We start from the raw sequence: 14458 nt of genomic DNA, 5'->3' as shown, positions 1-14458 counted from the left end.
ATTCTAATCATGCAAGATTTAATTCCTGGCAAACTATATGTGACTAGACCCTAATTCTTTAGACCTTTCTAGTCTCCTTTAAAATTTATCAACCGCCAATTCCTTGGTCAATTAATTCCAATTAGAGGGTGAAGTTCAATTCTAGTTTATGTGCCACAAAAATCCTAATTACCCAAATATAAGAGGATTATATGTCACGTATCCCGTTAAGTCCAGATAATTAAAATTTAGGAGAATATGTTTTCAAGCTGTTGTTCAAGTAAAGAGCTTTTCCAAGTTATACAAGAACTCAATTAGAAAGAAAGTCATACTTCTGTTCCATCCAAATTCATAAAATAAAGAACAAAAATAATTCTTGAAATATAAATCAGTACATGAATTAAAATAGAAAAATAATAGTATCAATCCATACAATAGACAGAGCTCCTAACCTTAACAATAGGGGTTTAGTTGCTCATGGTTCAGAGAGAAAATAAGGATTCTGATAAAATGTATTTTGGTAGTGTGGAATCGGCATCCCGGTGGAATAATTCCCATCCCCTTTTATATCTAATCCTAATTAATTTAAAATCTATTTTCTAAAACTAGAATAATATCTTTTCCTATTTTTAAAATAAAAATTAAGTTTAAATCAGAATTAATAAAAAAATCAGCAAGTCTTCAATTGATGGATGGGGACCACTTGCTTTGTAGGGTCCATGCTTAACTTGGGAAGTAACGAAAAGTGTTCCCTTGAATCCTCCATTCTGCAGCCTCTAATCTATGTTTTTTGGGCCGAAAACTGGGTCAAAAACAGCCCAGAAATTGTCCCCAACGTTTTCTGTGAATTCTGCACGTGACGCATGTCACGCGTACGCGTCAGTCACGCGTATGCGTCATTGATCTTCTTCGCGTGTCACGCGTACGCGTCAGGTATGCGCACACGTCGCTGAGCAACTTCGCTTTTCACGTGTACGCGTCAGGTACGCGCACGCGTCGCCATGGAAAGCTCCAAATCACGCGCACGCGTCATGTACGCACACGCATCAGGTACGTGCACGCGTCGCTCCTCGTTGTCATCTCCTTTAATTCTTGTGCTGCAGAAACTCCATCAAATCCATTCGAATGCTACCTAAAATAAACAGAATTGCACAAGACTCAAAGTAGCATCTATAGTGGCTAAAAGATAATTAATTCTTGATTAAACTCAACAAATTAAATGTAAATTCACTAGGAAAAGATAGAAAAGATGCTCACGCATCACAACACCAAACTTGAATTGTTGCTTGTCCTCAAGCAACCAAAACTAATATAGGCTTTAGATGTGAATTTGCATGAGAATGAGAGTTCGATTAAGCTCATGTCTCTTCTTATAGTGGGGTTTACAACTGCAATCTTGAATAGTTTTGGCATCTCACTCTCCTTTGAATCAGAAGGATGTCACTGTCATTCGAAATTAGAATCCGGATCATATTATGAATTCTCTGATATTTTGTAACTCAATTTAACCCTTGAACACAGCAATTTTTCTTTTCTTTGGTGCTTTGCACCTTGAGCCTAGCCGTGACTTTAAATGTTTTGTCTCAAGTTTTACTTGACACAGAAACACCACAAGCACTTAACTGGAAACTCTTTTGAAGTTCTGATTTTTCTTTCAGTTACTTCCAGATAGTGGTGCTTTTTGCCAACTTCCTGTCTTAGGACTTTTTTCATAATGGGTTGAGTTTTTTCATAGGCTTTTTGGGCCTTTTGCTTCTGTGGACCACGTGGGCCAACCTTATTAGGATCTTGAGTCTCTTGCAAATTATGCACATTAGCTTCCTACTCATTATCCTCATGCAAAATGCTATATCTCGAGTTGTTGCCCGTACCATGGTATTCTAAATCATAATCATATCCATTCTTCGAATCTGAATCATAATCCTTAAGATTAACACCTTTCACAACATGATTATTTTCTTTTTTCCATCTATACTGCCTTCTCCCTATCACCCATGGGCCAAAATTTAGTGAAAATTGATTATTTTCTTATATCACCTCGTATTTCTATGGCATGATTCTTTCCCAAATTTTGGTTTTCATCTGCCATATTCTTATTATTTCTTGAATTGTTGTCCTTGGAATTCTTTTCTCTCCTCTGGTTAGTCTCACCCCGGAGTCCTCGCCGTCAATAACCATTGTTTCGCTGCATATGTTTAACTGGTGACCATAAACTCCACAGGAGAAGCATATCTGAAAAAAAAATCTTCGTACTTTATGTTCAATTCACAATCAAGAACAAATATACAAGGTACCAATTTCTTATCTAGGTCAATCTTAACACATATACAAACAAATTTGCATCTAGTATGGATAGATGTTGCACGATTGATCTTGAACATTTGGCTTAGAGTTGAGTCCACCCACCAAAGGAAGCTGTGATTGTGTAGCTTGATAGGCAAATTAGGGATGCAGATCCACGCCGCACTCTTTTTAACCTCCTTCTCAGAAGTAAGGAAGAACGTTCTCCACTTTTGAACTATGAGATAATGGCTGGCTATCATCATGGTTCTTCCATAAAAACGTATTTATAGTATTCTTCTTCTAAAAAGTAAAAAAAAAAATAATCACGATCCATATCAATGATATTTATTTTACCTTCTTTTACTCAATTTCTGATGAGCCTTTGCTTTTATAACAAATGAGCTATAAACGGACATTTGAGAGTTGGTCGTTAAATGCTCTAATATGCCAAGTCCCACTTAGGTGGAAAGACCAAGGTTGCGAGAACCAAACCGATCAATGAACCGATGGAATGACTAGTTCAATGGTTCAAAGGTTCAACTGGAGTTCAATTGGGGTTCAACCAGTTTAGTTAAATATAAAATATAATTATTAAAAATTTAATATATAATTTGAAATATTTAAATTCAATAATTTTTAAATTGAAAAAATAAAAAAATTTACAATTTTACATAATAAATTATCAATAATTTATGATTAAAAATGCACAAACAGCTTCGAACATCAACCTTTATAATTAACAAAAGTCAAAATACACATAAATGACAAAAAAATGATGTTCTACCACAAAAAATTATTCCAGTTTCATAAAAATTATAAAAAATAACAATAGAATCAGAAAAACCAACCACAGGAATCATAATATTCTACAATGGCAATATCATATTGTTGAATACTATTTCTTGTGATGTTCTCCTTCTTCTCATTCTCCTACAAATTTTCAAACCACATCAATTGAGAAAATCAGTACAAAAACAAAAAATAACAACATTATCCACTTATATTGAGAACTTTACCAACATTTAAACCAAAAACTTTAACAACCCAGTACAAAAGGACTTGCTTGAAATTTTCAATGCAAAAAAATTTGAAACATTCTTCTTCACCAGTCTGTTAACGCAACAGGCATACTGGTGCGCGACATTGAACTCGTACAACTTCACCGGTAAGTGTACCGAGTCGTCCAAGTAATACCTCAGGTGAGTGAGGATCAATCCCACGAGGATTGTTGGATTGAGCAAGCAATGGTTATCCTGCAGGTCTTAGACAAGCGGATAGAAAGATAGTGGTTGTTGTTGTAGGCGCATAAAACGAAATAGTAAAGAAAGCAGTAAGGAATTGCTGTAGAAACAATAGTGAGAAATCAGTTAAGGATTTGGAGATGCTTTATCTTTTCAGATTAATACTTCTTACTGATTACTTTAACAATGAATAATTCATTCTATGGCAAAGCTGTAAGTGATTAACACCATTGGTCATGGTCAATGAATCTCCTCTAATCCATATCAAATGCCGTTGTCAATGGTCATTTAATATGAACGAGGATGGAGCTCACGCAATTCACTCTTCCTTGATCCTACTGAAAGTGCCACAGACAATGTCAGATCTTTTGGATCGGAGAATGAAGATCAATATTCTAGCCTTAGCACCACAAAAACCTCAATTACCCATAACTAACGAGATTATATGTCACATATCCCAATTAGCTCAGATAACTTGTTGGTTTAGGAGATGTATTCTCAAGCTATATAGCTCAGTATTATCCGGGTCAGGACTCGCAAGAACTCATGTAGAATAAGGGGCAGATTCGTTTAGATGAAGAACGATAATACATCATAGAATGGAACCAAACATATATTAAAATAGAGAAGTAATAATATTAATCCATAGGATAAGTAGAGCTCCTAACCTTAACCTAGGAGGTTTAGTTGCTCATAATTTACAGAAAAAACAGAGAAGATATGTCTATCAATTCGTAAATTGATATTTAATCCTTAGTGATCTCCTCTTTAAATAGTAAATACTAACCCTAAGAAATGTTAATTTTAAATTAAAAAGTACAAAGATAGGACTGCATCAGCTAAAGAGTGCTAAAATCCACTTTGGGCCCACTTTAGTTGAGTGTTTCGTCCAAGCCTGGTGTTCAACTTGGAGAATGGACGTTGAACGCCCATTAGGGGGTGAATGAGCTGCTTCCTTGCTCCCTTGGTGGCGTTGAACGCTGGGCTTGCTCCATTTTGGGCATTGAACTCCAGATGTGGATGTTCAACGCCAGTTTTGGACAGTGATCTGGAAGAGAAATATAAACTATTATATATTGCTGGAAATCTTTGGAAGTTAGCTTTCCAACGCCGTTGAGAACGTGTCAATTAAACCTCTGTAACTCAAGATATGCTCGTTGGAATGCACAGAGGTCAGGATTTGACAGCATCTACTATCCTTTCTTCATCTCTGAACAAGACTTTGCCAATTTTGGTAATTTTGCCCAAAAATTCCCTAAAATTATAGGAAAAACACAAGAACTCAAAGTAGCATCCAAATATGAATTTTTGCACTAAAACAAAATAAAATATAACTAAAAACACTATGAAAATGCTATGAAAAAGAGTATAAGATATCCACTTATCACACACTCAATTAGATACATATATTTAGTAACATAGAAAGAGGGAGAAATGGAAACACACTCTTTCTAGCATACTTCAAAGTTCAAAGAAAGTGAATAAATTTGAACAAAAAATATGCAAGAAAGAAATGTAATTTGTGCTACTATAAGATGAGAAATGATGAAAACAATTTTACCATAGCATCAATAACTCAAAATTAGAAAAATTAGCATAAACAACTTAGAATAAGAATCATAGCATAATCAACTTAGAATCAGAATTCCAGTGTAAACAATGTAGCAAAACAGAAATATTGCACCATAGCACCATTAACCACTCAGAATAAAAAAAGTCAACAGCTAGCAACTCAGAAATTAGAATAAATAAAATTAACAAAATAACCAAAAATAAATTGAGGCAACAACGCTTACCAACGGCGAGGGAGTGTAACACCCCATTATCCTAAACCTTACCTCATACCGTAAAGCCAAGGATAACAAAATACCATGACAGATCTAAAGCTCATATAATAATATATATTGAAGGAAATAGTAATACGAGAAGCTCGATGGAGAAATATAGCTCAAGGACATAGAAACAGAAATAAAATGCGCGAAGCGTTACTCACGATAACTAAACGCATAATGGTAAGAAAAGGATCTTGGGATACAAGATACTAGGATTATAAGAGAACTAAATACAGCCTGAGGAGTTTAGGCCGGTTAGCTCAAACTGAAATACAACAGAGTTTTTTGAACTTAAAACAGCATCATACTATCTCTCAAAGTAATGCCACTAAGGCAACAAGTTCCTTATACAAGATAACAAAAGTGAGAAACTATATCAAAAATAAACAGAATATAAAAGATAGAAGCGATCCGCCGCTCTGTCACCATCTGTAACTCACCGAGGTGGGTTACAACCTGCATCCGAAAAACAACAATAATATATGGTATGAGAATCGGAGGTTTTCAGTATGGTAACAGTGCCCAATATGTAAGATATAAGGTTCCAGGACGCCAAAGGCAATCCTAGAACTTCACATCAATACAGATATTCAAGCTTAACAAAATATAAAATATAAACTGTAATTAGAGGATTTCTAACTAAACTACCCTCCGTGCGATCCTATCGCCACCGCCTACCGATCCTTCTCAATGCCAGTAAAACACATATAATGCAAACAAGTAAAGCACAAGTAGTATACATATACAGCAGGTAAATCAACTAGCATTTAGGCATGTTATTCAAATAGGCATAACCCAAGTAATCAAAGCAAGCAAGCATGTAAAAGATGTATATGATGAATGTCTATCCTATTTGGCTCGTGATATCACATGTCGGTTCAAAATGCCAAATCGACACATCCCTGGGATGTCGCCTTTTTGCAACGACCAGGGTTATAGTGCCCTGCTCACTCTTTCTTTCGCCTCGCGAGTTATAGTGCCCGGCACACTTTTTCAGGTTATAGTTCCTGAGTTCACTCTGGCGACAAAGAAGGTTATGCATGTGGGAGACTGCCTTAGTCCTCACATCTCAATGTAGGTAGGAAACTGCCTCAGCCCCTACGCCGGCACTGCTACCTCAACAAGCGGGAGACTGTCATAGCCCTTGCTCGAGGCGGATAGCGACTTACCAAATCAATGCATGTCACGTGAGCGAAAGTCTGCCACAGCCCTCACATCCGAACGTCGGCAGGAGACTGCCACAGCCCTACGACGGAGAACAATACATATCACAATCACATACTCAATCTCGGAGATCACTACTCATAGAACAAGTCTGCTTATACTCATCTCATTAACCATAATCATTCATGTTTCTCAATTCATTGTCACCTCAACACTTCGCCCAGCACTCAAGCTATTTCATCCACAGAACTTCCTAAGCCTAATCACCGTCTTCTAAACTTATAACAGAAATTCATCAATTTAATTTACTAACTCACCTCTAATAGTCTTAGGACCTAATTACTAGATAGAAATCTTAAACGGTAATTAAAGAAGTTTAGAGAGCTAGAGAATCCTTGAAAAAAGTGAAGAGAACAATTTTTTAGCAAAACAGGGGTCTCGCATACACGAACCCCTGTCCTTGAAATTTGGGTGTCCGCGTACGCGGCACCCTGCTCGCATACGCGAGTGTTCTAATTTGAATGGAATGCTCGCATCACATGCTAAAATCTCGAGTACGCATGGGTAAAAATTTGAGCTTCCATGTATGCATGCAGTGCCCGCGTACACGAGACTCCCAGGCAGTGGAAAACGCTCGCGTCATGTGCACTGTGTCGCATATGCATGCTATGTCAGACTTAGAAAAATTGTAAAGCTGTAGAAATAAGATTTTTATACCGAACTTCAAACACTCATAACTTCCTCTACAAAACTCCATTTTTCTCAAGCGTTATATCATTTTAAAGCTCTTGAAATCATCTTTAATTTAAAACAAAAATACTAAATTTCAAGGTCCGAGGCTCAAGTTATGATCTACCAAAGTTCGTCAAAAACAAGGTTTTACCAAATTCAGCAAAATTCTCTAGTTTTTAAAACTTCAAAACTAAACCAAATCAAACACACCCAAACACAACCCAAATATCCATAGTAAACACTCTCTAACCATTTCTCAATCATTCAATCACTTACACCATTTAATAAACACCTCAACTAACTCCAAATTCAACCTAAAACACATGAAAGCTCCTCAATATCACCATTCAATATTTCCAACAATCATCAATATCACATATATCAAATCTCTCATACAATTAATCTCATTATCATCAATCCATGTCATACCTCAACATATCATCAATGCTCATCATTAATCATTCATGGCTACCATCAATCTCCTTCCACATAATTAATCATCAACCTCAACAAATCATAATCAACACTATTATCATCATAAATCATCAATCATTATCATATTAGAATCCACCACAATCATCAATGCCATCATTAATCATCCATGGCTACCATCAATCTCCTTCCACATAATTAATCATCAACATCAACAAATCATAATCAACACTATTACCATCATAAATCATCAATCATCATCATATTAGAATTCACCACAATCATATCTCAACACATACATTTTATCCATTCTCCACAATATACATATACCACAAACACAACCCAAACAACCATATGTTCAATTCAATCCTATCTTAAGGTCAACTAGTCTAAGTGTCACGAAATATTACATATTACATAGAGAAAACCAAAATCATACCTTGACTGATTCCTAATATGCACAAAACACCAAAATCCTCAACCAAGTTCAATGAGCTCAGCCACCAAGTCCACTTCCAAGCAACCAAGTCACCAATACACTTCACACAACCAATTTAAGCTAGCAAATACACAAAATTTTACAAATCAAACCTAGGGTTTCATATATAATATGCTCACCTTACTCAACATTGATTGGGACAAAACTCAATAGAAATCAAGTGCTAGAGCGTACCTAAATACGCAAAATCACAAAAATCACTCAACAACTATAGCAAAATTTTTGAAATTCTTAAGGAGTGAGAACTAGGCAAGAATTTTCAAAAATCTTATCACAATACTTAGCTAGAAGTGACGGGCTCGTTAAGAGCTTCGCGTAGCCATAAACGGAACGCGAATCGGAGCATCGTAGCTCAAGTTATGGCAAAATGAAGGAGAATATGAATAGTACAACTCTCTTCTTTCTCTCTTCTCACTTCGGCAGCGCCCCTTTTTTGTTTTAGGGTTGAAAATGAGCTGAATGTTCATTAAAAGGTATTTATATATGTTGGGCTTTGGCCCAACTTGGGTCCAATCTAACCCGTTAGTATTTTAGGTCCGTTTGGCCTATTTTAGGCCAAAACCTTTAAGATTAGTGCCCGATTTTTAATTCTAAATGTTTTCCCAAGTTTTTTCACTGTTTTTATTATTCTTACATAGTACTTGATAGACTTAAATTGATACTGTCGGCTAAATTACCGTTACGCATTTTTACGCAATTTTTCGTAAAAAATTACATTTTCTCACTCAGAAAAATCTAAAGAGAATTATCATATTTAAACTTCAAATTAACATTTCTAAATTTCGAACCTATTTCAAGAAAGTTAATTATTATTTTATTTTAATTAAATTGTTAATTAAAATCCGGTTCTTACAGCGAGGAAGGAAGGTGACGGCGCGGCGAATCCTTCACAGCCGAGTAGAGAGAGACGTCGCAGAGAAAGAGAGAAAGCGCTCGTCGCCTCGAACAGAGAGAGAGAGAGAGAGAGAGAGAGAGAGATGGCCACCAACAGATCTAGCAGAGACGACGACGGAAAAACCCTTCGTGGCGGCGACACCAACAGCTCTGAACAAGCCTTCGTGGACGTCGAGGATAAGAGGATCGAGGAAAAGCGAGTAGACCTTTCACGGGCGACGACGGCACCCACGGTCTATCCTGGCCGGTAGCGACAACACCATCTATCGGAGGTGATGGAATGGTGGTTAGGTAGGAGAACTAGGTTTGTTAGGATTTCCAGAGAGAGAGAGAGAGAAAAAAAGACGGGGGGTAAGGGTGATTGATATATATATATATATATATATATATAACCAGTGAACTAGAAAAAACCTGATCAATTTTAACCAAGGTTTTGAAAACCGGTTCGAACCGGTTCAGAACCTTGGGAAATACACTTCCCTCCTTGACCCGAGTTGATGGATTGATCTCTTCCCTTCTTCTGGGACCATTAACGTATCTAGGTACCTGATCAAAAGTCAAAAGTCAAAAGTCCATGTCATATAGACCTAAAATGACTAAAGTAACCCCACAAATAAAAGCATAAACCCCAAACATAAACCCTAACCCTACTCACTCCTTACTCTCTGAGAGGCAGAAGAACGAACGAGCTTGTACTTTGACGATGGCAGGCGACAGGAGCAAGAAGCTCAAAGCTTCTGAAAAGTCCGAGAATTTGGACGAAGTTCACGGACAGCTCCTCATCAACATCGAGAAATTGCAACAGATCCAAGACGACCTCGAAAAGGTTCTATATTATTCCAATTTGCATTCGTAAACGTAGTGTATGTAATTAAATTGAATTGAATTATTGAATTTGGAACATGAAACTTGGGATGTAGATTAATGACAAGGCAGGTGATGAAGTTCTGGAGATAGAACAGAAGTACAATGAGATTAGGAAACCGATTTACGACAAACGAAACGAATTGATCAAATCTATTCCTGATTTCTGGTTGACTGCAGTGAGTTCCTCTTTTTATTCTCTTTTGGTTAATTACTTAATTTCATAGTTCATGTTTTGTTGTTAATTTTATACTTATAAAATTTTGAATTTATTTTTTCCCTTTTCGCAGTTTATGAGTCATCCCACTCTCTCTGAGCTTCTGAATGAGGAAGACATAAAGGTTTTGCCTCATATCTACTAAAGTTTTGCAATTAAACATTGATACTTACTACTAACACCTTTACTGTATATGTAATATGTTAATAATGAAAAGACTCCTTATTTGATAGATATTTAAGTATTTGGCTTCTCTCGAAGTTGAAGATCATAAAGATGTCAAATCAGGCTTCAAAATCACCCTTGTAAGTTACCCTTCCCTTCTATTAACTATGGAGTTGTGATTTCTTTCTTAGCAGAATTAATTTGCACATTACTGTTGGGTGTTTCATGATCCATATGAAGTAGTTATTCACTATATTGAATAATAGTAAACAGTTTTTATTTAATTCTTGTACAGAATTTCAATCCGAATCCTTATTTTGAGGAAACAAAGCTTGTAAAGACCTTTAATTTCCTTGAAGAGGGAACAACAAAAATTACTGCCACCCCCATAAAATGGAAAGAGGGCAAGGTGAGTCTATGAATATCAAGTATCAACTTTTTTACCTTCTCCCTGTTGGATTCTTCTGTTGTATTCTCTGTGCTTTATTTTGAAATATAATTCTTAAATGTGCAGGGCATACCCAATGGAGTCAGTCATGAGGATAAAGGGAACAAGCGGACTCTTGATGATATCAGGTTATTTTCTATTTTAAAATTTTTTTTTTGGGTACAGAAATATTGAAATATAATAGTCACATTCATACTTGTCTTTTACATTAGTTCATTCATGATTCATGGATGAGATTTTTAATTTTAAAGAAGGTCACTGAGGATGGAATCTTTTCTTGTTGATTAATTGTTACCTAATGTATTTGTGAGAAATATATCGTCATGACTCCTTCTCTAAGACTTCAAAGTTGACTTCTTATGCTATTGAATGCAGTTTCTTTAGCTGGTTTAGTGACTGTGAGCAGAAAGATGATATGGATGAGATTCATGATGAGGTATGTTCTTATCTTTTTTCTCTTGTAAAGTTCTTTCTAGAATTGTCCAACCACCCCATAGTTCGTTTTTATCTCTATAACACCCGCATTATATTTCTTTTAGTTTGTTGCTTTTTCTGCTCCACTCTAATTCTAATTGCAATATTTCTATCTGAATTGCAGGTTGCAGAAATAATCAAGGATGATTTATGGCCAAACCCACTCACTTATGTCAACAATGTTAGTTATCTTGCAGTTCTTTTTTTAGATATAATTTTACCTTCTGTGTGTTGAATACCAATTATAACTTCAGATTCACATCTTACCCATTTTACTTTACCATTTATTGTCCCATTTTCCTGTTGTTTTCCAATTTGTTATGTTTCTAATGGTATTTGATTATACGAGGTAACAGGAGGAGATTGATGACGAGGATGGTGATGATGAAGCTAATGATGAGGTAAATGAGGTTCCTTTTTTCTTTCCAAAACATAGTGAATTGGCAAAACGTTGGAAAATTTCTTTTGAAAACTCCATACAAGTTGAGTCAGTGGGTTCTCAAATTTAATAGTTAAAAAGGCGAAATAAATATCAAACTATCAAAGTACCTAATTTTTTTAGTGCTGCATGTTTCATTGTTAGTATGTGTACCATGTACTGATGTGCATGTGCCTCCTAGCAGTAGTGATATATTTAACAGCAGGTGTTGACCTGAATGCTTCAAAACTCCCCCCATTCTTGTAAGGTGTAGATGCTAAGTTAATAAGTCATGCTTTCAACATTGGTAGAATGCTAAAAGTTTAGTTATATTCATGGTCCACAAGCAACAAAAAATTCCAAACATTTAAGATGTTTGATAATGAACATGGAAAAACTTGTAACCATGGTAGTTCTATTACAAACAACACAGATAAGAATAAAAGGTGAATCGCTGTACCTGGGATGTATAGCTGCGATCACCAAAAAAAAACTTGGTGGAAGTTATGTAAAGTGGTTGCTAATTTTGTTTCTTTGCTGCTTCTTATTTTACAATTCTGATTGGCGGAGGTTCTAGTATCAGTTTCTTGATCCATGGTTGAATATTTATTTTACATGACAGGCAGAGGTCTATTGGTTTCTTGAAAAAGCAATATATTGAACTGCGAAGCAATTCTTTATTGTGTTTCTTTGGTTATATGTTTCACATGGCAGGAAAATGATGAGGATGATTCTGAAGACGATGATCAAGAGGATGAAGATGACGAGGAAGATGATGACAACGATGACGATAATGGCAATTGAAAACATACATTATAGTATTACCTGTTTATTTTCCACTGGTTATGAGTTTGAGTTGGCTATTTAGGCAATAGTGACCATGGCCATTCTCCAGGCTATTAACTCATGTCAACAGGTAGAGTTATGACGGCCAGATAGAGGTTCCCTGACCATAATGATATTTGTGAAATTATTTATTCTGGTTTCATCCCTCATGCACTATTTCTTGATACTGATGGTATATTAGCCTCGTTAACCCCCCCCCCCCCCCCTTTTTTTTTCCTTTTTTGGTCTCTTCTTGTGGAACCACATGGTTAAATTACAGTATTTACTATTTAGTGTATAGTAGTTTGGATATCTTAGCATGAAAACCATCTTAGCTCTAAAGCATTTTACTGATATGTAGTCGTTTCAATGTTAACTTGTTTGCTTTTTTTTCCGTCTACCATTTACTATCTTTGGAATGTAGTAACGATGATTTAGTAGTCTACATTTGAATGTTAGTTTTCAAATTAGAACATTTTTCCATCCATATTTTAGATGCAGACCATGCAGTCATAATTTGCAACTGAGTTAGGAAAATCTAGTAAATTAACTGGCGTGGGAATTATTGAGATATTCTCTCATTAACACAAGTTAATAACTCCTTAATCGGTATGCAAAAAACTTTTCGGCCGTACTTAATATTTCCAAGTCGTCTGAAACAGTATTGTCAGGTCGTCCGCTACCGAAGCCATGAGCATCGCTTTTATAATTTATACTTACCGGGCACCTCGATCAATTTTTTTCAGAGCAACCTATTTTATATTTGTTTAGTTTTTCAGTGGAATCTAATTGGAAGACAGCAGTGGAATTGAATGCTCCAAAGCATTCAGAGACATGATACATGTATAATTGCACTGAATTGAATCCAAAAAAGAAAGAAAATCATAGTTGTTTCTCAGTTTTGTCGTTCTAGTTCCACACATATATGTATGTATATGCTAACCGAATCTCTTTTTCTTAAATTACTGACTCCCTTTGATTCTGCTCTATCAGTTACAGACAGTACAGTCTTCAAAGTTCAAAGCAGCTTTCTTAGGCTGGGTTTGGTGAATAGCTTTCTTAGGCTGGGTTTGGTAAAGCTTTTTCAGGAAGTGCTTGTGCTTTTAAAAAGCACAAGCACGTCATTTTGCGTTTGGTAAATTAAAAAGCTCAAGTGCTTGTGCTTGCGGCTTTTAAAAGTTAGGGGTGCTTTTGAAAGCACCTAGGAGGGAGCTTTTCAAAGCTGGCTTATGCTTACCAAATTTTTTTCATTTTTCCGCACATATTTCCTGCTATTATATTGCCATTAAAATCTTCATATATTTCTAACTTCTCTTCCTAACCTTCATAAAATCTAACACAATCTTCATATATTTTTTATTTTTCAACCTAATCTTCACAAATTTCAACACAAATACATCTCTATCACATATTAGGTATGAACTTCTATCTATTTATATTATTTTTTTGCGTTAATTTTGTATTTTTTCAGTAGATCTATTATCTTTATTTGTTTTTTTCTGTTCTTTGAAACGGGAAGAGGTTGATGAAAACCAATCATAAAATTTTTTTTGCATGAGCATTAGTCCAAATTATAATAACAACATGTATATACATATGTAAATATAGATATATAATCATAAGAGTAGTTTATTTGAGATATGTGTCCCATTTTTTATGATCTGTAAAGGTGAGCCAATATACATAGGTGGGTAATGGACGTACCCAGTACTAACATTGGATTACATACAAATTTTATGATACTTATATAAAATTTTAAAGTTAAAAAATAGAAGAATTTATTTATTATATTTATGTTTATTATGAATTTTTTATTTTAACATTATTTTATTTTAAAATATTATATAAAATTTTAAAGAATTTGAAAAAAAAAAATTATTTTTTTGTTATAAACATGTTTATTATAATTTTTTTAACTTTTAAAAGCTGTTTTACCAAACACAATTATGGTGCTTGTACTTATTAAAAGCCATTTTTAATTTGATTTTACC

General features: G+C 35.2%; 1 protein-coding gene across 1 annotated transcript; it reads left to right on the top strand.

Annotated features, from left to right (window-relative positions):
• Window positions 1-9688: 9688 nt before the first annotated feature.
• LOC130980310 (NAP1-related protein 2-like) lies at window positions 9689-12652 on the top strand. Its single transcript, XM_057904025.1, has 10 exons — window positions 9689-9882; window positions 9977-10099; window positions 10211-10261; window positions 10371-10442; window positions 10598-10711; window positions 10817-10878; window positions 11126-11186; window positions 11349-11405; window positions 11581-11625; window positions 12357-12652. Exons 1-10 carry the CDS (start codon window positions 9760-9762, stop codon window positions 12444-12446), a joined length of 798 nt encoding a protein of 265 aa, XP_057760008.1. The 5' UTR covers window positions 9689-9759; the 3' UTR covers window positions 12447-12652.
• Window positions 12653-14458: the final 1806 nt, after the last annotated feature.

Source organism: Arachis stenosperma, chromosome 1, assembly GCF_014773155.1.
Source record: "Arachis stenosperma cultivar V10309 chromosome 1, arast.V10309.gnm1.PFL2, whole genome shotgun sequence".
NCBI lineage: Eukaryota > Viridiplantae > Streptophyta > Magnoliopsida > Fabales > Fabaceae > Arachis > Arachis stenosperma.
This window is presented reverse-complemented; position numbering and strand designations above follow the sequence as displayed.